This window comes from Dermacentor variabilis, chromosome 3 (assembly GCF_050947875.1).
Source record: "Dermacentor variabilis isolate Ectoservices chromosome 3, ASM5094787v1, whole genome shotgun sequence".
In the NCBI taxonomy this organism is placed as follows: Eukaryota; Metazoa; Arthropoda; class Arachnida; order Ixodida; family Ixodidae; genus Dermacentor; species Dermacentor variabilis.
The window spans coordinates 56,425,803-56,450,259 of NC_134570.1; the positions used below are offsets into that span (position 1 = coordinate 56,425,803).

At 42.4% G+C, this 24,457-nt stretch overlaps 2 protein-coding genes across 3 annotated transcripts in view; one reads left to right on the forward strand and one right to left on the reverse strand.

Annotated features, from left to right (window-relative positions):
* Positions 1-1,958: 1,958 nt before the first annotated feature.
* On the reverse strand, positions 1,959-7,687 carry LOC142575686 (uncharacterized). Of its 2 annotated transcripts, XM_075685234.1 has the most exons (6): positions 7,386-7,687; positions 6,990-7,097; positions 5,539-5,573; positions 3,776-3,804; positions 3,618-3,673; positions 3,435-3,532 (listed from the first exon to the last, which is right to left on the reverse strand). In XM_075685234.1, the coding sequence occupies exons 1-5, from the start codon at positions 7,490-7,492 to the stop codon at positions 3,656-3,658; spliced, it is 297 nt and encodes a 98-aa protein (XP_075541349.1). In that variant the 5' UTR covers positions 7,493-7,687; the 3' UTR covers positions 3,435-3,532; positions 3,618-3,655. The 2 variants fall into 2 exon arrangements, with proteins under 2 accessions (XP_075541348.1, XP_075541349.1); XM_075685233.1 differs by lacking the exons at positions 3,776-3,804; positions 5,539-5,573 and adding an exon at positions 1,959-2,189 and having other exon boundaries at positions 3,436-3,532; positions 7,386-7,684.
* Positions 7,688-8,574: 887 nt separating this feature from the next.
* Positions 8,575-24,457, forward strand: part of LOC142575685 (ATP-binding cassette sub-family C member 5-like) — a 72,456-nt gene continuing 56,573 nt past the window's right edge. The window contains 4 exon segments of the mRNA XM_075685232.1: positions 8,575-9,061; positions 13,981-14,076; positions 18,914-19,072; positions 19,955-20,099. Of these exon segments, the coding sequence (XP_075541347.1) occupies positions 8,913-9,061; positions 13,981-14,076; positions 18,914-19,072; positions 19,955-20,099 (549 nt within the window). The 5' untranslated portion in view covers positions 8,575-8,912.

The window sequence follows — 24,457 nt, forward strand, 5'->3', positions numbered from 1 at the left end:
AAACTTAGTTTGTATTTCATGGGACTGCAAAAAATGTGCGAATTAACCGAACAAATTACGGTGTAGGCAATGCTTACCACATCAAGCTTTTATTTACTGAATGAATTCGTAAATCCTGTTTCTATTTGCACAAAAGCAATGCAGAAGCTGAATTTTTCATCGTGCGACTGATTAGTGCTTCCAACAGCGTGCATCTCATCCGAGACGCTTTTTACTAAACCAGTTTCCCGCATGTGGGATCCACAATTTTCAAGTGAGGATCCCTGCATCTAAGCTCTTGCTTCTCGCAACGGCAATTTTTATTTGAAAGCATCATGTGCCCCACGAAGGGGAAAATCCGGTGAGCATCTGGCGTTGGGGGGGGGGGGGGGGGGGCATTTGATAGTATCAAAATCCAGGTGACCAAGTGGTGTCATGTTCCCGGCACTGGGCCTGCTGTGGCTCTTGCTGCGAAATCCCACATTGAACAGCCACAGTATTGGACAAATGAATTTTTATGGGAATGCAGCGCATGGTGTATTGATCAATGCACAATGCTTTACCACATGGTACGAGCTTCTGCAAGCACACCAGACCTCGCACCCATAGCAGGCCTCGCCACAAAGCAATGGGAGGCAGTGCTGTGAGAGTGAAGGGCAGCTAAGCTCCTGGACCGAGGGGACCACCCACTGCAGAGCGGAGGAGCTACCTATGCACATGTACTCTTGCACAAAGTTTCTCTCGGACGAAAGCCATAGGCCACACCAAAAAAATTCACCCTATTCGAAAATTTATCAGACATTCAAAACCGACGTGGCCCACTCCCAATATTGACTATGCCCCGTTCGAGCACATGACCAAGTGCAAGGTATCGCACAGAAGAGCCGTACTGCTTTCGCATTCAGTGCTTGTAAGGAGACTCAAGTGCCTTAAACTTTTCTGTTCCAAAATATGCCTTTAGAAGCTCCAAAAGCCTGTTTTATTGCTCCAAAACTGCCTCGGCCAATCGGATCACTGCTAAAGGAGCTACAGACTGAAGTTCCAAGAACTTTCACTGAACCACAATGGTCCCAATGCAAAAAAAGTACTTCGAAATCAATAACACCGACATACTAATACTCGTGTTCCAGTGTGGAATGAAAAATTTAGCTTTAGCATTCATTTTCTCATAATTGGCCTATTACTATGATGATATTACTGATTGCCAAATTTTTGATGAGGCCCACCCCCCTTTCCCATGAAAAAGCAAGTTTCAAGAAGTGGGCAACAACATGAATGAAAGGGAAAACTTAAATGTGAAAGCAAGGCGAGAACTGTGGCGGTCTGAAAGTGAAGCGGGTATGGTTCCCTGGGGGGCGATTGCCTCTCTCATGTATAGAACATTGTGGCCCCATTCACAGCGCACCTCTACTTCATTCCAGATGATCAGCACTAAAATTCAGCGCACAGATAAATATGGCACGAGCGCATGCATACAACTTGGGGGCATTGTTGCTCCCCACCAGGCCTTCGTGTCATCGAAGAGCTTCTAATTTCTGGTACTTGGCCAAATTGTCGACCACACTGTGCGGAAGAAAAGCATTCTGAAAATATTTGCAACTTGCTTGTCTAGGAAACACATAATAAGCACTCGTTCTCCTTTTTCTTCTTTCCCTTGTCTATGACTTTCGTTAGGTTAGTGAACTTGAGAAGAGCTTGTTGTTACGCTAGTTTGTTCACGCTGTTAATGATCAAAATGGCAAAAAAGGGACAGAAGAAAGAAAGACCTATGAAATACATCAAGGATGGGGTTGCTGGGCCAGCTAAGAAACTGCCACAACAAACAGGTGCGAGGGCAGGTAGGTGAATGGCTTTGAAGTCCACACAGAAATATAGGGATGTTAGGGGCCGCCACACTGTTCAACAACCCGATTGAGCCATCAACGTAATTCCACATCTGTAATAGTCCTAAAGCGATGAACTCGAGCAACAACAAAAAAAAAGGTAATGAAAGAATTTGTTTATTTACAAATATAGGAGATATTACAAGCACTCAAACAATGTATCTACAGTCAATATAGTGCTGAGATACTATAACACCATTGCAAGTTGAGTAGCTCCAGAGCTTCCTGCAGATGATTTTTGGCTATTTGTTAGCACCTTGGATGCCAGACTGCTGTAGCACCCATTCCGGTGTTACAGCAATGGCTGCGAGCATGTCGTCTGTTACCCTGTACAAATGGAAGCATGTCGCAAGCAATTATTAGTTTAAGTACCACGCTGGAATGACCTTTTAAGCTGGGAGAATCCATGGCTATGAAAAGTAGAGATAGTTGGTATGTTACATGTCATACTGCACAAATGTAGGCAGCTTTATCATAGTGCTACCACATATTATTCCAGCTACTTTCCAGTTTTCTCACATGCACCTGGAATGTGGCTGGGGCAATAACATTAAATAAAGGTAGCAATGCGCTATAACTCTTACAATTTGATCACAAATGTAACTTGAGGTGAGGGTAACGTTGGACAACCCAGAAAATAGTATTTATGTTGAGTAATGTCGCCACAAATGTGCCACAAAATGCCCTAAAGAGATGGAATACACATGCGCAGGGGTGCAAACGTGACATAAAGGATGTTTTGATTTTGTTCTGTTAGCAGCTTCCATGGTACAATTAGATATAAGTTGGAGCACAGTAAGCTGCAGATAGGTGAATCGGAATAACCCAGTTCCTTAACAGTGCTGATCGTGGTGATTGGGATGACCTTAAGTGCCCCCCTTGTAGGTGAACTGCAGGGCATGACATTGCACTCTGCGCAAAGCATGCACAGGCACTATGTTATCTTATTTTTGGAAAGTAAATAAAGAGACATCATATTTTCAAAAATCAATGGGCAAAGGTTACAGTTTAAAGTGAGAGAGAAAATAAGTTTCAACGTTGTTGTCTGCTCTTTTTACGTACACCCTATCCCTTTTACATTTGCTGGGGCAGCTGCACTCGCACAGATGAACTCTCGTGAAAGCACACTGCAGGAGTGGACTGGGCGATTACTTGGCAGTTGGGATGCACTGCTTTCATCTTTGACAATCGTTGCGCTCTTCTAATGCCATGTGCATGTCTGTACTATGATCTCCCTCGAGTGTTCGGATGCTGGCATTTGCACAGAGCCAATGTGCATGGTGGTTGAGATCGCTGCAGCTTGGAGCCCGTAATTGAAGGTAAAAAAATTTTGCATTATATTTGTAGAAATACAGTACTATTAATTTATTTTTATTTTTATTTTTTTTTGCTGTTTCTGACATGTTTCTCAGGAATGTGTGCTACAGAAGTGGCTACAAGTTCTCACTTTAAACATACGGTTCACAGATGCTGCAAATTATGTATGAGCTTACAAAAAGAAAGGGGGAGGGGGGGAGGAGCTGTACTATTGTTTTACATGTTTTGCTTAGATATGAGCTTATCACATACTCACTTTTCTTTAGACTTTTTGTGTTTCTTACGAGGACGCTGCACTTCGGGTTCCTCAAGCTCGACCAATTCCACGGTGGAGTCAGTAAAAAGCTTAATGCCTGCGTGATGAAAAGCGGTGTCACTTGATGCCCTTAAGAAAAGTTGCACATGAAAAGAAAGAAAGGAAGAAAAAAAATCACTTGCCTGTGTTGTTGTCATCATCATGTATTTCAATGTGCTTGTCAACTATCTTGATTTTCCTGCACGGAGAAAGACGAGATAGAGTGTGTAAACATTCACACACTTTCACAGGTAGGGGTATAGTGAGATGGGAGATAACAAACAATATATGTGGCGAGTACCTGATTGAGGCACCAGAGCACTAGCACACCTAAAGCAACAAGAAAGCATGTGCATTTGCATGGGCCAAGTTGCAGGGTAAGCACCTAAGAAAACAGCCAATGCATGTTGCTGCATATTACCAAATGAATGCTGTAGCATTAAATTTTGTTAGGCTGCTTTAGGCATTGGTCCATAACATGTCATATGAAGGAGCAATCCCACTCAAAAATAAGAGCATGAGGAAAGGAACAACATTGGCATTTCCCATTTGACCAAGTTTTAAACACAGTTAGTCCAATGGGTAAATTAGAATGAGGCTTATTAGACCCACTGGGACCAGTAATAGAAAGTTATCGATGCAGGCAAGCAATATCAGATTGTAGAACACAAATGTTCGACACTTATTACTAGAACCTTACTCATCATGCATGACTACACAATGTCAATTTACTTCAATGATATTCCCAGCATTTCAGTGTCTGCAATCTGTCACGTGCCATATATGCAAGCAAAATTTTGGTAACCAAGTAGTGCCAGGGGTTCAAGAAAAACAGTAAAATTTTACAGTTTGGAAGAATGTTTCAGCTCAACGAGAAGCTACATGCTGTTTGCTCTCCAGTGATCCTAGCAAACTAAAAAAATTTATTTGCGAACTTACATTATACTTATGCTACTATTATTGACTATTTTGTTGTTTCATGGCCTTACTTGTCCAGTGATTTCCAACTACAACCAATTTTCATATACAAGCAGACTGATATTTAAGGGCCCTACCGTTGGTATTTACAGACTTTAATTAGTTTCTCTGGAAAGCCTGAGTAACCAACTAACCAACATTGAACTAAGTGGAGGCCCTTTGGCTCCAAGTGTGCGTAAACGGAATGCACAATAAGGCCTAAACGAAAATGTTTTCATACAAATTGGACCAACAATAATGTTCTATCAGAACCAACTGGACACAAAAAGGGTTTTGGCAAACACTGGTGAAATTATGTCCCATTGAAAAACACAATTAGATTCGTGTTCTTTTTTGGCTAGAAAAGCAGAGGGTAAAAATATATTTAACTGTCAAGAAAGTAGGACTGAGACTCAAGAAACAAGAAAAATTAGACTGTAACAATCATCCCTAGATATATTTAACCTCTTTTAGTCCGAATGAAAAAAGAAAGGAAAATAATGTTCCCAAACCAGCTTTCATGATAAGCAAGAGCCATATATCACAAATTCAGTTGGCATGGAGAGCTAAAGGGGCTTCAGAGCTCTAAATTTCTAAACTCGATGACAACGACAAGAATGGGCACAAGTAATGCAATGGTTATTTTCATGCCATGCCTTTACATGCAGTAGGTAGCAGGCTCCAAACATGCAGGTCAGGTGCCTAATCTTGACATGCAACAATGGGCGAGCTTTATTCTGAATTTCAGAGAGAACCAATGATCTGCAGCTCCTAGTCTACATAAATTATGTAATTGCTGGTGCTCTGATTTCTCGGGGTAGTTACTGTACTTGTTCTTATACATTTTGGTACATTTCGTGTAAAGCACTATGATTCTATGCATGACAGAGCTAAGCAAAAGCTATTTCTGCAGGCTCTGAAGGTGCCTGGCCCGCAAGTGTATGAATCTAAGGAGAGATAGGGAGATCTTGTGTACGAGCACAGAGCAGTACTCGAGATCTTTAACGGAAGTTTAGTTGTAGCTCTTTCCCTTACTATTCCGTAATATGCAGAAATCCGAATGTAATCTGCTGCGTTATTTCGAAGGGAAACATAAATTCTACTGACCTTCGTGAGCAGACCCTCTATTTGGGATTTGAATGCTATACAAAAAATGATAAAAATGAAACACATGCACATACACAAATTTTGCAGCATTATGTTTACAACACCACAACAAAAACCGATACGCTAATTCTGCAAACAATATGTGGAAAATCTTAAATGCGTTGTCTGTCTTTGTTGCAAAGTTAGTGCTATAATATGATGCACCAATTTTCTTTCTCGAAATCTCCCTACATTAGTCTATTAGTATTCCTGTCAAATCAGTTATGTATTAAAATAAGAAGCAATGTTGGAACACTCAGCAGGGCTTAGCATTACTTTTTTTAATGCAACAAGTTTAATTCGAACAGGTTTAGCAGTAGCAATACTGCATTTAGCATGAATTTTAAATTAGGTGTTAATAGCCAGATGCATTGCTATGTGGTTTCGCCATGTGCCAATTTCAGAAAGCACTTTCAATCACTGCTTAAAAAAAAAAGTATCTGGGGGAAACAACACAAAATTTATGTTCGTGTATACCACCGGAAAGCGTCAAAGAAAGAGATGTGACGGTAGCATGGCTTTGTAGGCTGAGTTAGTCATAAATATAAGTTCATCAACAGACTTGTGCGAGCAATGTCTCTGGCCTGCAACTATCACTCAAGTAATGACACCGTGCACTGACCATTTAACATTACTTTCCTTTCTTATGTTGCGGCTTTTCACAAGCTAAACCATTATGACCAGCAGAAACTTAAAGGGACACAAATAGGAATGCTAAGCTATGGTCCCGGAATACTAAAGCTGTTCTAGACAAATAGTGTTATTGTTATTATCAGCCACTCTTACCATGAAAGGTGGCTAGGCAAGCCTGGAAAGCGCGAAAACGAAAGACGGGTGGCGACGCCTCCCTGAAGTTCCTGCACCAGCTCGCTGTGACGTCACTGATGGTGATAAATCGTCTCCACGGGTCTATTAATTTTTTTTTTTTACCGGTAAAACGGACTGCATAGCGTTCCAAAAACAGAATCGAAGACATAACCAGCAAGTTTTGAGCGCTCTTTTCTGGGCCAAAGCGGCCTATCTAAATACGATAATATGGAAATACGTGACGTCACACCGACCTACCGGCTCAAAGGCTTCGGCGCGAAATTCAGAGGAGGAAAGCTTGCTTGATGAAAAGAGCGCCACGAAGACGCGGACTAAAAGAACAACATGTACGACGGACAAGGCGCTTGTCCGTCGTACATGCTGTTCTTTTAGTCCGCGTCTTCGTAGCGCTCTTTTCATCAAGTATGCAAAACCAACTCGCCCACATCAAGCTTCTGCTGCTTCAGAGGTAGTTTCTTCTGCAATGACAAACCCTTTTCTCCATGGGTGACCGACGGCATGGTATTTAAGGAATACTTTATCACAATAAACTGATTTAGTCAGTCTGTCGGCCTAGCACGCATCGCTGGCAAACTTGCACATACTTGTCCAAGTTATTTGACAAGCTCTTGGCGAGGAACTGTCTGCATTCCGCCGACAAGTCTGTTATGGTTGTACCGGTGTCCTTGGTTGCGTCATTGTTTTCTTGCACGCTGAAAAAAGAAAAGAGAAAAGAAAGAAGGAGGAGAAGAAAATGAACGTTGCGACCAAACTCATCAAGGACATCATCATCATCATTAGTGTGTTCAAAAACAGAAAAGAAAAAAAAGGGAAAGAAGTTGCGGTTAGACTACATAATCGTTTTCTTCACCCGATACTTGGCCAGTACCCCGTAGTGGGTATGTGCCACATTCGGCGGCAATCGCACATACAAACAGGCAGACAAACAAACTCTACGGGTCAGAATCGCCATATTTAGAACATAGCTGCAATCAATGTACCTTTCCTGTGGCTTCTTCTGCCCCGGATTTTTCGCAAAAATATCTTGAACAGTGACCGCCGCTTCTCGTAGTCGTTCATCGCTCTCGTCGGAGCTGCTGTCCGACATTTCGTGTCCAGCAGTAATCAATCAAGGCTTAGTGTCACATTCGTAATGAATACTACATGATTAATCTACGCACTGTGCTTTGATAATCCTTTCAAACGGTTCTCTAAGCAAAACACTTTTAATTCAGGCGCCCCGGTATACGGATTAGAACACCCCAGATGGGCGCAGCCACGGAGGAAGGAAACTAAGGAGAGGCCCTACCCCCTCCGCGCGCTAGGAGAAAAGTGTGGCGGAAATGACGTATAGGTTCTCATTTTTTTTGCTGCTTTTTTATTTTTTTTGCTGCATGGCCACGCCTTTTGGGCCACAATGGTGGCGTTGTTCTGATTTTTTGAGCGCTCACACGTGTTGCTCTGGTAGGTTTCGTGCCGTGGCAAAGGCGCTGTGTGGGCGGGTTTGCGTTAGTCACCGTGTCTTGTTGCGCTGTGTTACCTGCACCGTGCTCTGCCGGATGTTGCGCGAGCGTGCGCGAAACCACGCGCAGCGCAGCGTGGTTTCGCGAAAGATGTAAACAAGAGAGGAGGGTGGCACAAAAGGCGGAGCATCGCCATGAGCAACGCCAACTTCCGGCTTCACTTTTGCTTCACAAAGAGTGACGTCAGGGCCTCTCCTAAGTTTCCTTCCTCCGTGGGCGCAGCCATCAAAAATATTCTAGGCTGCAGATCGTACTTGCAGTCAACATAGTCGAGCCAATACAAGTGAACGCATCGACGGTACAAAATAAAAAGCACGAATAGTTCATACTATGCATATTTAAACATTGCAGTGTCATTACAAAACGTCAGATTATCTCAAACATTACCTTTATATTATGGACGCCACACGCACCCTATGTGACAGCTCCCTCAGTAATAAATGCGAATCTCAAAGGCCATAGTTTTATCTATAGGTGGTAAAGGTGGTAACGTTGCGCCTAGCGACGGCTCCCTTTGAGTAGCAAAAACTGATCTCAAAGGCTACACTTTTGCTGGTTGCATATGTAAAAAAAAGTTTTTGCAGAGTATTCGTCATGGACACCATGTTTTGTCGTAGCGGAAGTATCAGAAAACGAAGTCACAGTCAAGGCAAGTCAATCCTGTTCGTGCGCTCGCCGCTCGCTCTCGATGCGCTCGAGGTCGGCGGTCGGCGCGAGCTTCACTTGTCCTGCGCGTCAACGGTTAGCCGGCTCTTCGACCTTGACGGTACGATGCCTCTCTTTTTCACTGAAAATCTAAACTAAACGCGTACGAAGTTGTAGCCCATCACCCAAAAAGGCCGCTGTGGCGACAGCAATCCTCGATTCATTTTGTTCCTTGAATGATGACGTCCGAAACCGTTCGACCAGCGTTTGTCACGTCCAGCTGTAGCAGACGCGTCTGACTCATCTGAAGAGCAACTGTGTTATCGTTTTCGCAAAAGAAGGCGCACACGACTTCAAGGCATGGCGGCAACGAAGCCCAACAGGCCCCCCACGGACATGCACAAGTGGATGTCCACGGGCTCGTTGTTCCTTCCGTACGGCACAGCGGAGGACTACGCACAAGCCGACGACGATGCAGCTGATGGCAGAGCATGCAACATGGTTAACGCGTAAGTATAATTTTCCGCGCTTTCACAATGCGTTTTCTCGACCTTACAGGATACGCTGGCGGCAAGCCACCAGTCACAGATCGCTTGCCTAACCTTTGAATGAATGGAAAAAAAAATTATAATAAAAAGGGAAAAGAAGAGAGATCGACAAACGATACAAACGCGGCGTGTATCTTGTTACGCAGTGTAGCGGCCTGAGATTTCGCGCGGAACTCATCTCTTGAACTTCGTGGTTGTTCCTGTGAGCGCTGCTTAGATTTTTCCGCCACTTCGATCGTTTGTCGCTTTTTCCTTTAACCGAGCTCATGGTCCGATGTATAGATATTTCAATTGGGTCGGCTTTCACCCTTCGCTTCCGACCGAGGCCGTGGAGACAGCTTGCACTGTCGTACGCATCCTTGATGAAAAGGAGAGAAAAGATCGCCGGCCTTCGTGCGTACTGCGCTAGCTCGCGCGGTGACTGAATTTAGCGTGCGCCGCGCGAACTTTGCACGCGTCTGGCAGAATGGTCGGGTTACCACCGCGCCGGTTCCCGTTGCCCGGGCGCAGCTGCTGTTACCTGATCACTTCGCTTCGTCCTTTGCTCGTGCCCCGCCGTCGGAGCTAGCCAACGCGTATAGACGCGTCGATACGGACACACAATGCAACTATAGCTCGCGCATTGTGTCTCGATCTGAGTGTTAAAGAAAAAAAAAAAAAAAGGAAAGCGCGTCGAGCAAGCTTGCTGCATTCATGCGCACGCACGCGTCATTTCCTTGACGACACGTACGATCATGCCGGAGTTCTGTGGCGCTCGCCGGAGGAAACCGCCTTGCGCGTGCTCCGGTTAGCGCGGGTGCGTGTGTGCTTCGCCGATAGCTTCCCGTGCCAGAGCTCCTTTCGTTTGCGAAGTTTTGCACAGTGGCTCTCTTGGGACTGTCGTCTTTCCACGAATAAGGAGGTGGTGGGGGAGGGGGGGGGAAATAAAGATAAGCAAGCAAATGAAATCTGATCGATGTTTCCACCTCGTTAAGAAAGTGAAAAGGGGGTTCTGTTGTGTATCTTAATATGTAGGACATGCCTTAGATGTTACCCCAGCCAGGCATCACCTGAGTTGTGTTTCCCATGGGGGTATATATTTCGATCCAAAGGGCCTACTCCTGCACTCTGCATGGGAATTCAGTTGGCAAGAGTGTTCGGTAAGTCTTAAATGTAAATAGTATTCAATTGAGAATGAATGTCCACTATAGATTATCTCAATTTTGAATGCATGCATGCATTACTACTGAACCCGTATGGGCTTTGACGTCGGCTTTGAAGCAACACACATAAAATGTCTACGGTATACCCTCTTGAGCAGCAAATGCGAGAAGGGAAACAACCATTTATTGGAATTGTTCACCAGGTTGATGCCAAAAACATCAACAATTGGGAAATCTCAGATTCTGTGTAATAGTCTAGTTTGCCATACATGAGCTGTTAATTCCGATAGTGGCAGGCAGTGCACATTTAAGATCTTTGCATTGTGGCTGAATAGTACCTGTAACCCAGGCTGATGGCAAATGAAACATTCCTCTTTGCTTGCTTAAAGTAGAAATAAGTAGCAGGGAATAAATTTTTTTTCAGATAGCATTACAGAGTTCATTTTAGTACTTGCAAATTTGACATATGTGAAGGTTCTAAAATAATTGTCAGAATCTTATGATACACCTTATATAAATGCTGCAGTGAGGCATGTTTGTCTCTGACAGTGACAGGATTTGACATATCTGTTAAGGTCGTCTGTGTTTTAATGATCTACTGGAGAAACTAAGGTTCATACTAAGGAAAGAAGGCACTCAAATGCATTCTGTGTTATGGATTTGCACTAACTACAGGTGCATTAATTTGCGTTAAGAATTTTGTTATCAGTGGCAATCGTCTCAAGATTTCTGCTAGAAATCTGGAGCAGGGAAGAAGTTTGGGCATGTTGGTAGTTCAATCGTAAACTGGGATACATAGCGCAAGAACGACACAAGGACGAAGCAGGAACACGGGATGGCACAGCGCTCATCCCGTGTTCTTGCTTCGTCCTTGTGTCATTCTTGCGCTATGTATCCCAGTTTACGAGAAATCTGGAACCATGTGTCCTAATAGCAGTGCCACAAGAAAAGAAGAAAAAATTAACATTTCTAGAAATTGTATTTTTTGAGCCTTGTAATTTCCATAGGCCAGCTTAACCCATGTTGTTATAAACCCAAAAATATATTCTTAATCCACTTAACCAACATAGTTTAAGCTAACAAGTTACCCCATGCTCAGGAAGAAATATTTGAAAGCTTACAAGATTCCTGTTGGTGGGATCCAGTCTAATTCATGTTTGCTTTAAAAGAAAAAGCAAAATGTAATTAATCTGTTCAGTTTGTTAAAAAACACTGGGCTTATTGCCGCGTTTGTAGAACAGGAAGGACACTGACTTTAAATATATTGGCATTTAAAGGAAACATAGTGAAGAAGCGACTAGTGCACGTTGTTAAAAAGACTGTTCTTGGTACAGTTGTAACTGCTGACCGGTGTGCTTTTGTCTCTAGAGTTTCCGACGCTACGACTATATATCCAACTTTATTTAAGCAATCGAGAAACTGACAAAGCCGTTTTATTTTGTACTTGATTCTCTCATTAGAAAGCATGTACGCGCTTTTTTGGCACATTAATAAATCACATATAACTTTACTTTCTATAGTTACTTCAGTTTCAAAAATTGGCATTTTCATCTATGGAGGCATTTCACATTCACAGTTGGGCCATGCCCACTTTTCATGTTGCATACAGGAGACTTGAAAAAATATATTTTGTTTTGTTTTGTTTTCTGCCCACATTTTGTGTGTAGCATCTCATGAAACCATAAACATTAACAGGCAATAATAGGACCAATGTTTCAGCTCGTCATAATTGGCATCATCGCAGACGTGTAATACTGTGAATCAGAGTGTATGTTTCGTTAATTCAGTGTAAGTTCGTGATAGAGCTCAAAACAAGAAAGGCACAAAGGTATAGACTGCACACACAGAGCTCTGTGTGTCCATTTTATTTGTACCTGTCCTGTTCCAACATGTGTCATGAAGTAACACTACGCAGCAGTGACAATATTCATGAAAGTGCTGGCATGCTTAAAGTGGAAATTTTTGAGAACGAGATGGTATTTATAGCTTGTTATATTCCAAAAAATCATAGTTGCTAGTATTTTTGTAATTTCGCCAGTGCACCACCTGTTTTCTCCTTTTCTTCTTGCTTCTTTAAGAAAATTCTTTTAAAGGGGCCATGACACCCAATTTCCGATTGCAAACTGTATTGTGTGAAGTTTATCCTTGTGCATTCAAGAACATGTCGCCAAAATTTTGGCACATTTGAGCTGGCATGTAACTTGCAATTGAATTTTCTATGCTACACTCGCACAGCATAACAGTAAAGTAAAACTGACCTGCTCGCAAGCCATGACGTCACAAGCTGCATGCCCGCTGAGCAAGCATGTATTTTCTGGCAAAGCATCGGTGTTCCAGTTGTGTGCGCATGTGGGAAACTTCTGCTTTGTTCAGCTTGGCATTGGAATTGTTTAACTTGCAGCGGCTGGAACAATGCCACTGCAGCACTTGTGTTCTTCACACTACTGGCTGAAGCCAATTCAAGGGCTTCATAGAATATTCTCTTGTTAAAGACCAGTTGTATGCATTTCCGCATCTGTTAGTGCAATAGAGCACACACCAAAATGCCTATTGAATTCATTTCTTCCCTTTTCCTTTCATCGGAGGCTGTGTGCATTACTGCGCAGACTGCAAAAGCAATAGAATCCCTCCTTTTAGCAATGATATTTTTGTTTAGTGAAAGAGTGAATGAAGAAAGCAAAAGACTTTCTGATTATAACTAGAGGTCAGTTGGACTGATGAAATTAACTGTGAAATGGCCCAAAGAAATAGAAGATAGGTAATGCAAAGGGTACATAAAAAGGTAAACACAAGTTTTTTGCTCCAAGTTGTAATCCTAATAGCTATAAACCAACTGTGCAAACAAGAACTCAGTAAGTTTAAAATGTTCCGTAGGTTCATATAGGTTACAAACAGTCCTCTGCATCTATGTATACTCTTAGATTTTAATATTAATAATAATAAAAAAAACTTGTGTGGAGGGGCATATGCTCTTTGTTGTTTAACAGTTAAAATTCGTTCTATGTAGGCAATACTTGTTTCCAGATGTCTCCGATTTTGTTTTCATAATTTAAAACCATTTGTTATGGAGCTTTAAATGCATCTGGGCATGCAGAGTCTGCTCTAACTTATTGAAAGGTTGTTCTAAATTTATTTATTTACACATTCGTAAAATACTGTGAGCACATTGTCTAAGCAGGAAGGTGATTAGAAGATGGCGCATAGCAGGATGATAACAAGGATTGTACAAAACATCACAAAAAATAAAGAACAGGTACAGTTATGTTTCAGGTTATGGGGAAATGCTTCAGTCAATGAAGACTGTGGGGTATATAAAAAGATTGCTGGGGTTTAACGTCCCGAAATAGCACAAGGGTTATATGAGGGACGCCGTAGTGGAGCCTTCTGGGCTAATTTTGGACCGCCTGGGTTTCTTTAATGCTCAATTCACAGTACAGAAGTGTTGTTGCATTCCGCCTTCATCAGAACCCGACCGGCATGGCAGGGATTTGTACCGGAGACTTTGTGCTTGGCAGTGCAACTCCATAGCCACAAAATCACTGCATCGGGTTGGTCGGTTGATTTGAATTCACCATTGTTTGCAGGAAAAAAAAGAGGGGGATAACGTAATTTATTTAAAAGCTGTTTATAGAAAGAGTTGTGTTTTTGTTGTTCGACTTGAGTGGGGCTGTGTTAGTTTCAAACAAGTTCTGATTTTTCGAATTGCTTTTGAATATACCTGTGCCTTTTCTTTCATAGCGATTCACTAGACTTGGACACATTCAAGGTAAACGAAGGCCTGTCCAAGTACAAGGATGCCCTGAAGGTCCTCATACCAGTCCGTCCTCAATCCAAGTGAGTTATATAAATGAAACACACACACACACACACACACGCACACACGCACGCACAGCTTTAGACCGTGGTCTATGAATCTGCATCGGTGCACAGCCTAAGGATACCAAGCACAAAAGGTCAGAACGAGCGCGACAAACATACCACTTTGCCCATTCTGAAAGATAACAATGGCATGTTGGGAAGATTGATTGTTTTATTGACGCGTGTACATTCACTATGCATATGAAAGGAATCTTCTGCACTAATGGCGTGAAAGGTGTCTAGATCCGTATGTGTCTAGCAGTGAAAGGCCAATAGCTCTGTCACATGCCTAAAATGATGGTGGCATGCAGCTGTAGTCGTGATGTCCTTTGTGCTGTGAATGTCTGTGCATATGACACCAGTGATAAGGTTAAGGTTCTAAGCACGGTTTTAGCTGCTGTAATCATGGCAGCCTACAAGGTATGCAGGCTGCAGTCATTGCAATATACAGGGCATGCCGGCTACAAGGCATTGGCAAATGATGAACATTCTTCTGTTTTCTTTTTAAGCTCTTGCAGCAGCTGTACTTTTCTTTTTATGTGCAAGTTTCATGTGTCTATTAAAAGTTTTTACATGAACAATGCGCATTCAGCTTTAACATGTGAGACAGCAGTCAATTGTCTGATCGCACTAAGCTGGATATGACTACAGCACAGTTCGATTAGGCACCTAATGAAAAGTTTCTTTCACTACATTTCCATGAATTTATGCAACTGTTGATTATTGGCATGTCTGCTCTTGTGAAACAGCAGCTTTAGAAAATAAAATGTAGAAACCCTTGTAACTGCAAGGTGAACTTAGGTATGATGCAACCATCTCATTATGTTTGATGTGCTTTTGGCAGTGACTGTATTGTCACGTGGTAGTGACGGTGAAGAAAGAACACAGTAGCAGTACTGTGAAAGAGAAAACTAGCTTTTATTGGGCGAACCTGTGCCCACAAAACAGGCTACACTTAAAGCACAACGATAGCGGCGAACACAGTCGGCGATCGTCGAAAATCTGATCAGCGGGTCAAGCGCGTCGGCTTTTATAGATCAGTCATCGAATGTTCCAGATTAACCGTTGGGACCCGCATGCCTTCTACAAAGTTCTACACCATTAGTGTCAAGCGATGAAATCAGATAACACAAGGTTCGGCGACAACAGACAGCGGATAGAAGCATCGATAACTTTCCAGAAACTTCGGATACATGCACGCTCGTCCCGCGCTGTGCGATAACATTTGTTAGGCGGCAAAACGTGTCGCCCGATAAAGACAAGTACACGTGTCAGTATGCACGAAATTAACACAATATGTTGTTAATAATTGGTTTACGGTGAGCCCAGCTATTGCAGATTATGTGATTTACGATGGATTGTATGCAGGTTCACGCGTATCATTATAAGTCAAATTTTATGTAAAAGTGCTTGTAACATTGAAAATGATAAACTGATGACCAGCACAGTTAAGCCACATACGTATAAATGCAGTGTTCTGGGGTTCTGAGTCAATAACTTTCAGCGATATAACTTTTTGTACTCATTCATTGGATAAATTAGTGGGCATGATGCCGTTTGCTTGTGTGAGATCCAGTGCTAGATGCTTCTTCATGCAAAAGTGAAACTATCCCGAAAGTGATAGAACAAGAATGTGGTGCCTGTTTGGAGAACAGGAATGTAAGAAGTGTTTGCAAGGTGCCATTTTCACTGCCATTCTCAGACAAGGTAAAACACTGTAACGAATGTGATTACATGGTACTTTACGTTTTAGGATGATTACTTCTTGGAACGTATCATTGACAACTTTTTGTATAAGGCAAGTGTGTATTGAGTAGTGTAGTAGTAGTATTGTGTAGTATTAGTGTGTATGCTGCATACTTAATACTCAGCATTTATGGGTGTTTGTTGTGCATGTTCATGGGTCCAGCAGGGGTCAGAGGTGACACTTAGTAGTATAAAGCAACTTTGTTGATGCTTTTGTGGGTTCGTTGAGATCCAAGAAACTTCGGTGATGCTCGGGGTGTGCGTTCCACCATCTGCATATGGGTAGTATGGTGTTGTGGTTGCAGTAGACATTCGCTAACTCAGGATACTGATGGAGCTTCCTCACTACTTCCATTTGCTTTCCCCTTTAACAACTGCACTAAACATAATTTATTTTTGTCTCCTCCTCAAATTACTATGACCGTTAGAGAGAGCTTTGCAAAGGGTGATGATGAGAAGACGCTTGCCACCTCTTGTTTCAAAGAGGCCTTGTGCCGTCTGTTCATCTTTCCATTAATTGATCCATGTGATTAACCTTATCTTTCAGAAATGGCACAGTTCAGCATTATGATACGAATGGTAAAGAAAGTAATTACCAGTATTTCTTTTTTTTATTTTTTTTTGGAACAGAATTCTGTTTTTACTCATGTGTCAGCCAAGCATAAAGATTCAGGTTGAAAATTGTTGCTTGGAGTGCCAACTCATTGCACCATGTGAAAAGTTGCTGTTAAAAGCCTCCTTTTATGTAAATGCTACTCCGTTTGAGATCAACAGTTAAACAGAGATTTCTGATCTTAAATTAACAGATCCATAAAGATCCATACAGATCCATTAACAGATTAACAGATCCATAAAGCTAGACAAAGTGACATGCATCGGTATCCTGTAAAGGAGGGTAAGTCCGAAAAATGTTGGGAAAAATAGAAAAATGGTGTGACAAATGGAAAATGAAAATAAATGAGAGTAAAACTGTTGTATTGCGCTTAACGAATAAAATAAAATTTTTGATTTTAATTACACAGTAAATTCTTCGGCGCTTTCCTCGGTTGACGTGCTGAAATACTTAGGCGTACATATATCCGCGAATTTAAGCTGGTCGAACCATGTTACAAAAATATGCCAAACTGCGGAAAAGAAGCTTTGGTTCTTGTGACGAAAATTGCAGTTAGCCTCACAGTCAGTAAAACTAACAGCTTATTTAACGTACGTTTGACCCACGTTAGAATATGCCAGCATAATCTGGGACCCTTATCAGTCAGGGTTAATTGAGAGACTGGAAAGAGTTCAACGACGAGCAGCAAGGTTTATTCTGTCGCGTTATGCTTGCACAGATTGTCTCCGAAATGCTCGGTTTGCTGAACTTGCCTACACTCGCGGAACGCAGGCGCATAGCTAGGTTAAAGTTCTTTTTTCTTCTCACTAAAAACACATTCAACATCAATAGCAAACAGTATTTGATAGCACGACAAGGTAGAACACTACGGAAAAGCAAATATAATACTTTTCAAATACCTCAGATGCACATTAACGCTTACGCATTTTCCTTCCTTCCAAGAACTATTAAAGAATGGAATGAATTACCAGTGTCCACACGAGAAAGCATCAATGCAGAAAAATTTGAGAAAAACTTAAAGCAACGTTGAAAGATGCACGCACTGTTGCAGATGGTTTGCAAGCCCCAAGGGTAGCGTTGACCTGGCGGCCTGGGGCACAACTGGAAGCATCCGAAGGTCCTGGCAAAGCATGAGTCGACTGCTAACAGAACAACTTGTTTATTCTAGCATCGCAATAGAGCGGCCGGTCAGGTCGACCGAAGTGGAGAGACGGGAGAGCACATTACTCGACGGAAGAAATCGGAGCCTCTCTCGGCGTCCGGGGGCAGCTGCTTTTATACTCTCGGAGTCGAGGGCAAGAAGGGACGGCTCGGGTTGAGGCGCACGTGACGGCGGTGCACGGACATGTTGAGACGAGAAGTGGCGCATCCGCCGGGCCGGCGCCGGTCAGACCTCCTCGCTTCACACTTGGGGAGCTCCTCTCCCCGGCTGCCGCGCTTTTAACAAGTGTGGGCACCAACATGTACACACACACACACACACACACACGAAGACACGTGGCATTGAAACATGCCTGGATGCGCTTGGCAGAAAGCGTTGCAGCAGCGCTGAACGGGCCAAAATGTCTGCCGCTTTGAATGAAGCCCGGCGTCCGTTGCATCCGCGCCGGCTATACCGCACGTCGTAGGCGAAACGTAACAGCATGTATACATGCTTTTTCTCTTTTTTGGAGGGAGGGGGTGTATGACCTCATTTATTAACACTGCATTTACAATCATATTGATCGGAGTATCTGTAGAATATTTTGCTTATGTATCTTCTTGTTCACTTACGTTCACCTATTGAAACACTATTCATGCACTGCCTTCATGTACTGTACTAATTGCCAAAATACTGCTATTTACTCGTTTTATTTTTGTGCTATATGTATTATTTCAATACCATGTATTGTACTAATTGTTGAAGTGCTGCTTTGACCCACCCTGTAACAGCCGAGAGACCAACAGTATGAGTAAATAAAAACATACAACCACTAGTTGTAGGTCGAACCCTTAGCTTCAGTGAAACACATGTTTTTGCTTGTGAGCTGTATAAACATTCCTTTATTGCCACGTGTAATCTCCAAGTCCGTGTTCTATTTTGTCAGTGAAAAACTAATGAGCGAGCGGGTGAGTGAATGGCAGTACATGTTGATTAGTGGCCACCCCCCGTGGTAGTGCAGTGGCTGTGGCATTACACTGCTGAGCTCGAGGTAGTGTGTTCGATGCTGGCTGTGGTGACTGCATTTTGATGGGGACAGAGTGCAACAAAACTTGTTTACTGTGCATCGGCTGCACATTGAAGAATCCTAGATGGTCAGAATAAATTCGGAGTGCCCCCTCTCATCGTAATGCCTCATAATCAGATTGTAGTTTTGGAATGTAAAACCCCAGAATTTAATTCAATTTGATTTGTGGTAGTTGTAGTGCCCTTCGCCCTGTCAGTGTATTGTTTCTCTCCCTCACCAACTACAGAGACAAGCATGAGATGCCCACAAGCAAGGCAGGTCTGTTCTCGTTCATTTCGCTCGTCTGGATGACTAAGTTGATGTGGAAGGCCTACCGTCAGGGTATCCACCAGGAAGACCTATGGCAAATGGCTCCCAGCGAGTCGGCCGAGGTCAACGTCAAGAGGTGAACCTACCTTTCCAAGTTCTTTATTTCTTGTTGTTTCTGTAATACTTTGTGTAAAGATCCTTCAACCTAGCAAATGGCCAAAGTAAGAAGAATACTTGTAAAAAGTTTTTGGGAATGCTATTATATCTGTTTTCCAGTGGTTCCTCCAGGTTGAGATAAAATATACATGAAGTTGATTCGTAAAGTACAGAAGTTATACGGTGCATAATATGTAATTTAGGATCTGAAACTTTTAGAACTGGTCATTCCATGCATTAAAAAATTAAGAATTAGAAAGAAATTGAATTAAGTCTGTTGGTGGTCACTGCGTTTGAAGCAGTTCCCTTATGTGCATTTATATTCATCAGTGCCACCTGTCAGCCATTTTAGGAATGCACTCTTCGTCAAAATCATACATGCACACTGTACAAAAGTATAGTACACCCCCCCCCCCTTTTTTTTTTTGCTTTAGATGCCCTGAAAGAGGAAGCTTAGTAAACCTCTGCATATTCGTTGTCCCAAAGTCGGAATGTTATACACAATGCTATCATTTTCTAAGATTTCTCTTCTTGACAGGTAAATAAAGAATGAAAAAATTGAAGGCCTAAATCAGAAATATCCTCTCAGCAGTGACTTGAATTTATTTTTTATGGGCAATTAATATCATTTTAATTGGTTTCATGGTTGCCTAGGGAATTCTGCATTTCTCAATTTATTTGGATATGGATGGGAAGAGGTAGAGCTCCTGTCAGTCAGCTTGACAATCTTGTGCAAACTGTAGACCACAGTTGATGACTGAAAGCAATATTCTGCACTTCATGCCTAGTTTGTTGTCTTCCTTGCGTCAGCAGCCAGTTTAGAAGTTTGTTTTCTTTGTGTTTTATTTCTTGTACTTGACAGACTGGAGAGGCTCTGGAAAGATGAGCAGCTACTGCAAGGAGAGAAGGCCGAGTTTTGGCGAGCAGCTGCCAGATTCTGCAAGACACGTGCCATTGTTGCCGGCCTCTTCATCTGTCTTGGCATGACTTTTCAGTTTCTTGGTCCCGTAAGTGGTTGGTCCATTGTCCCAGCTGCCACCTCGAGTCTCAGCTAACTCCTCTCGGCTGCTAAACCTGCGCACTCATAGTCGCAGCAACATTTTAAAACCAAGTCGTAGGTGCCGCAGTTTACCCTGCATAAATTTACTGGTAACAGGGGTTAGCCCCAAAAGCCCCAAAGTTTCCTAGTGTGGACGTGGCCCCTTTTTCTAGGCTGGCTTTCCTGCACTAAGAGGCCTTGCAAGGTGAAGCAGCCTTTCGTTTGCTTCATTTCTCAGGCAACAGTCTCTATTAGTTAGGGGTGTGCGAATATTAGAAACTTTCCAGTAACGATTCTAATACAGCCGTATTTGATTCAGTGTTCGAATTGCATAGGGACTATTTGTAAATGTGAATATTTTTCAAAAAGTTTTCGAATACTTCAAATTGCCATCTGTGTGATAAACTTCATCCTGGCAGCCATAGCAGACAAAAGATGAGAAAAGTTACTTACCATAGCATGCTCTGTGATTCATAGAGCTGGAATTTTCTGGCTAAACCGCTATCATGCACATTCATCAATGAGTCTTGTCTCTGCGCATAAATTGCCTGTTTGATCTCAGTGCTCCATTGTGCTTTTGATAACCAATGCTTTGAAACATGCATTGTAATGACAGGAGCATGCTAACATTGTGAATATATTAGAATGTGAAGATTGACTGTGAGAACACCTGCTTATTATTGGAAGGCTATTGGAAAGCTATTCAATATCCGATTCAGTTCACTTCTTGCACTATTCGATTGGTATTCGATTCAGTCTCAAGAATTACTGTGTGCACACCCCTCCTAACTAACTAAAGCTAACCAATAAAAAAAAGTTGACAGTCTCTTTAGCATACGCTAAGGAGGATGAAGGCGAAAGCCTGCGTCTCATGAGACATTCCTTACATGACATTTTCATTCTAGTGCATTGTTACTTCCTATTGCTTGTTTTCTTCCACCAAAGGTTGTGGGTTCAAGTGCCTTAATTAGCTCTGCCTTAGTTAACTCTGCCTTAATTCACTTTGTCTTAGCTAATACCAAAGGTAGTGGGTTCGACTCTCGACCTTCACAATGTCAATTGGAATCGAACTTGGAGTTATGGCCAGTTCACCTATATCTCCAAATGGGTTCAACTCCCACCAAAGTTCGGGGGTTTGGATGTCTTAATTAGCTCTGTCTTAATGAACTTTGTTGTAATTAACACCAAAAGTCGTGGGTTCGACTCATACTAAAGGTCTAGGGTTTGATCCCAAATTTTGGTGCCATTGAATTTCGGTGCTATGACGCGAGACAGTCAAATTTTTGTCCCTTGAGCCATCTAATGCTTTTGCCTTAATAAATAAGTTACATTACTAACTAGCTATCTAACTAAATAACAGTGTAACTAGGAACATCGCCATGCAACAAAGGACTAAGTTGGCTAGCTAGTTAGTTAACTAATTTAGTTAGTTAGCTAGCCATGTAACTTTTTGCTAACCAGCAAAATATCTACTCAGTTAGCTGATTACTGTATAATAGCTAGCCTGCTAAACAGCTAATTATAAAATTAGCCACAGAACTACCTATCTTACTAACCATCCATTCAGTTAGGTAGCTTGCTAGCTGGCTTGTTATCTAGCTAGCCATGTAACTTAACTAGCAAGCTAGCTAATTAGATTTCAGCTAAATAGCTAGCAATGGCATATCCCTCAGCATGATGAGCTCTCTTGAATCTCGGGCCTGGGCTCAATGGATTGCGCCCTAAAAACATTAAGGGTCTGCATTGTATGAGATGATTTTATGCCTTGTAACACATTCCAAATGCTAATAATGATTGCTATGACTAGTTGTGGATGCACAACTAGTAATTGCACAGTGGCATTAGTGAAACAGGACACATGCAAACATATGATATTTGCACTTGCTGGCTATGGAAGACTGCTGCTCTGTTCTCCATCCCTCCAAACTCTAGAGAACAGCTCCTGTACTGCTTGCGCTTGCTCTACGAGCTCCACTAGTTTTTCATCAGTGAAAAAGTGAACGCTGCATTGTTAAGTACCACACATACAGACAGCTAAAAGTGGAAAACTATATTGACAGATGCAGTGCGTGTTCATATGCGCGTACAGAGGCATTCATTGTTAAAGGAAGCACTTGAGTGCAGAGGATGTCCACTCCCTCGCAAGAGTATAACCGTCTAGATCTGCAGCAGATAACTTGTGGTTGGTAGCCCCGACTCCTTTCAACTTACCTGAGCAGTGTACTGACATTGCCTCTGCAGCCACTTGCACCTAGGGTGCCAGTGAAGTGAAAGGCACAGACTTGGGTGCTTGCTTTAACAGTGGGGCCACACTGGGAACATTAGACAGCCTTTAGCTGTGCTGAGCTTACGGTCTGCTATAGTGGTATTTTGTGCACTCATGTGCAGCAGAAGACTGTGTTGATTTCATATCTTTGACAAGCGCATCTCTTGGAGGTACGTAAAGCACGTGATAAGCCTGGCTGCAAAACGACATGAAAGGCAATTGGATGCACAGTCAGTTTTCGTCTAACCAGTAATGGCAGTGGAGCGAGGACAGCATTCTGCTTTCTGCTGCTGCTGTAAGCGTTATGTGCATGCACATTAGCATTCGCGCCAAGCCTCTGCATACAAATTGTTAAGGTACACGCATCTGAGTGGCGCTGACTGTTGATGCTCAGCTAAAGCTGCTTATTAACCCTTTCCCTACCATAGATGAGCTGAGCTCGTTCGCATAATTTGTACCGCTCCCACCGAAGACGAGCTGGGCTTGTCCACGCTGAAACAAGTGTTTGTGCTCTGCCGCAGTCAAGCTACCCTGACAAATCTTGTTTAGTTCTTTTTGGCTTCTACACATGGCGCAGTGAAAAAATTTTTAAATGCACTCAAAGCTTGCATTTTGGTCAAGAAACGCTTCGATGCTGGCAACTGGGATTTAAAAATGGTGTCCTCCTCTGTGTGTGTGCGTGCCGGCATCGGCTATGCTCCGGGAAAAAAAAGGAAAAAAAGAAACATTTGTTTGCGGAAGTTTTGTCGGACTCGGACAGTGAAGAAGAAGTTCGGTTTTCCTTCAAGAGTGGCAGCGACGATATTGAGCACCATATCTTCTCTGAGTTGTCAGATTCGGATGACAACAGTGTCACAACGTGCTGTTAGTGGACGCCAGTAGATGTAAAGAACCCCCCACCGGTGCTTCCAAGGTTTGTTTTCTCGGTCGCGCCTGGCATAAAGGTACTTGTGACAGAGGAAGGGAACTGTGCACGGTATTTGGAATTGTTTCCAACGAATGAACTGACAGATTTCATTCTCCACGAAACCAACCGTTAGTACCTGGTACAAAACATGTGGAATAGCACTCTGTGCTATTCCATGCCACAATTTAGGGATCTGACATACTTGTCGCAGTATTGTTTTTGAATTTCCAAAGAGACATTTTTTGCAACAAGGACCACAGAAAGTCAGAGACCCTGCTGTGCAGTGCAGTAAAGCCAGTCCTCTCTCCATACTTTCAAAAAGTATTTTGCATGTATATTACAAATAATGTGCTTTTAAGATAATTTTTTTGTTGTTGTTTCAAGATATGCAGAATTATTTAGGCAAATAAAGAAACCCGGTATTTTTGTATTGTTTTTGGCCAAAAAAATCGGTAGGGAAAGGTTAAGAGGTACCAGGATTATCTCAACATTGCTTTCTGGGACCTTACTGCTTCCTGAAACAGTGAAGTCAAGCTATGTCACTAAGAAAGTGCATTACTAAAGGCCAAGTTAATCCTTTTCCCACCCATGGTGATCACTTCTGCCTTTTATACAACAAGCTCTCCCCTCTTGAAGGTTCACGTCAATGTGTCACCTGGTAAAGGCAAGGGCAATTGGCTGGCTTATACAAAATGCTATCAGTTTGTGTATATCTGAAACTTCGAGTGTGAAGTTAACTTTACTTCTGCTTTGAATTAAGTATTCTGACGATTTATATTCAATGTTTAATTTGACTGAATATACAGTGTTACTATGCATATCGGGGACTGCCTGCTTGCCATGACAAAAGAAAAGTCCTATGTATGTACGGTCCACCAACCACTTGAAGTGCATATTGTGAGCCAATCGGGTACTGTCGCCTTTTGCTAGTCTACAAGTTGATGTAATTGAATGATCTGCCATAGCATTGTGTGCATTGAAGAAAGCAAATCATATTCTTCTTTTTTTGGTGTTGGATTTTCGTAGTTTATCTCCTATGTTTAGATTAAGAAAAAATTTTCAGTATTCGATTCAATATTCTAAGGCTGTACTTTTCCAACCCTTGACGTACTAGTTCTGCGGAAAACGGCAAGGTGGAGAGAATTAATTAAGC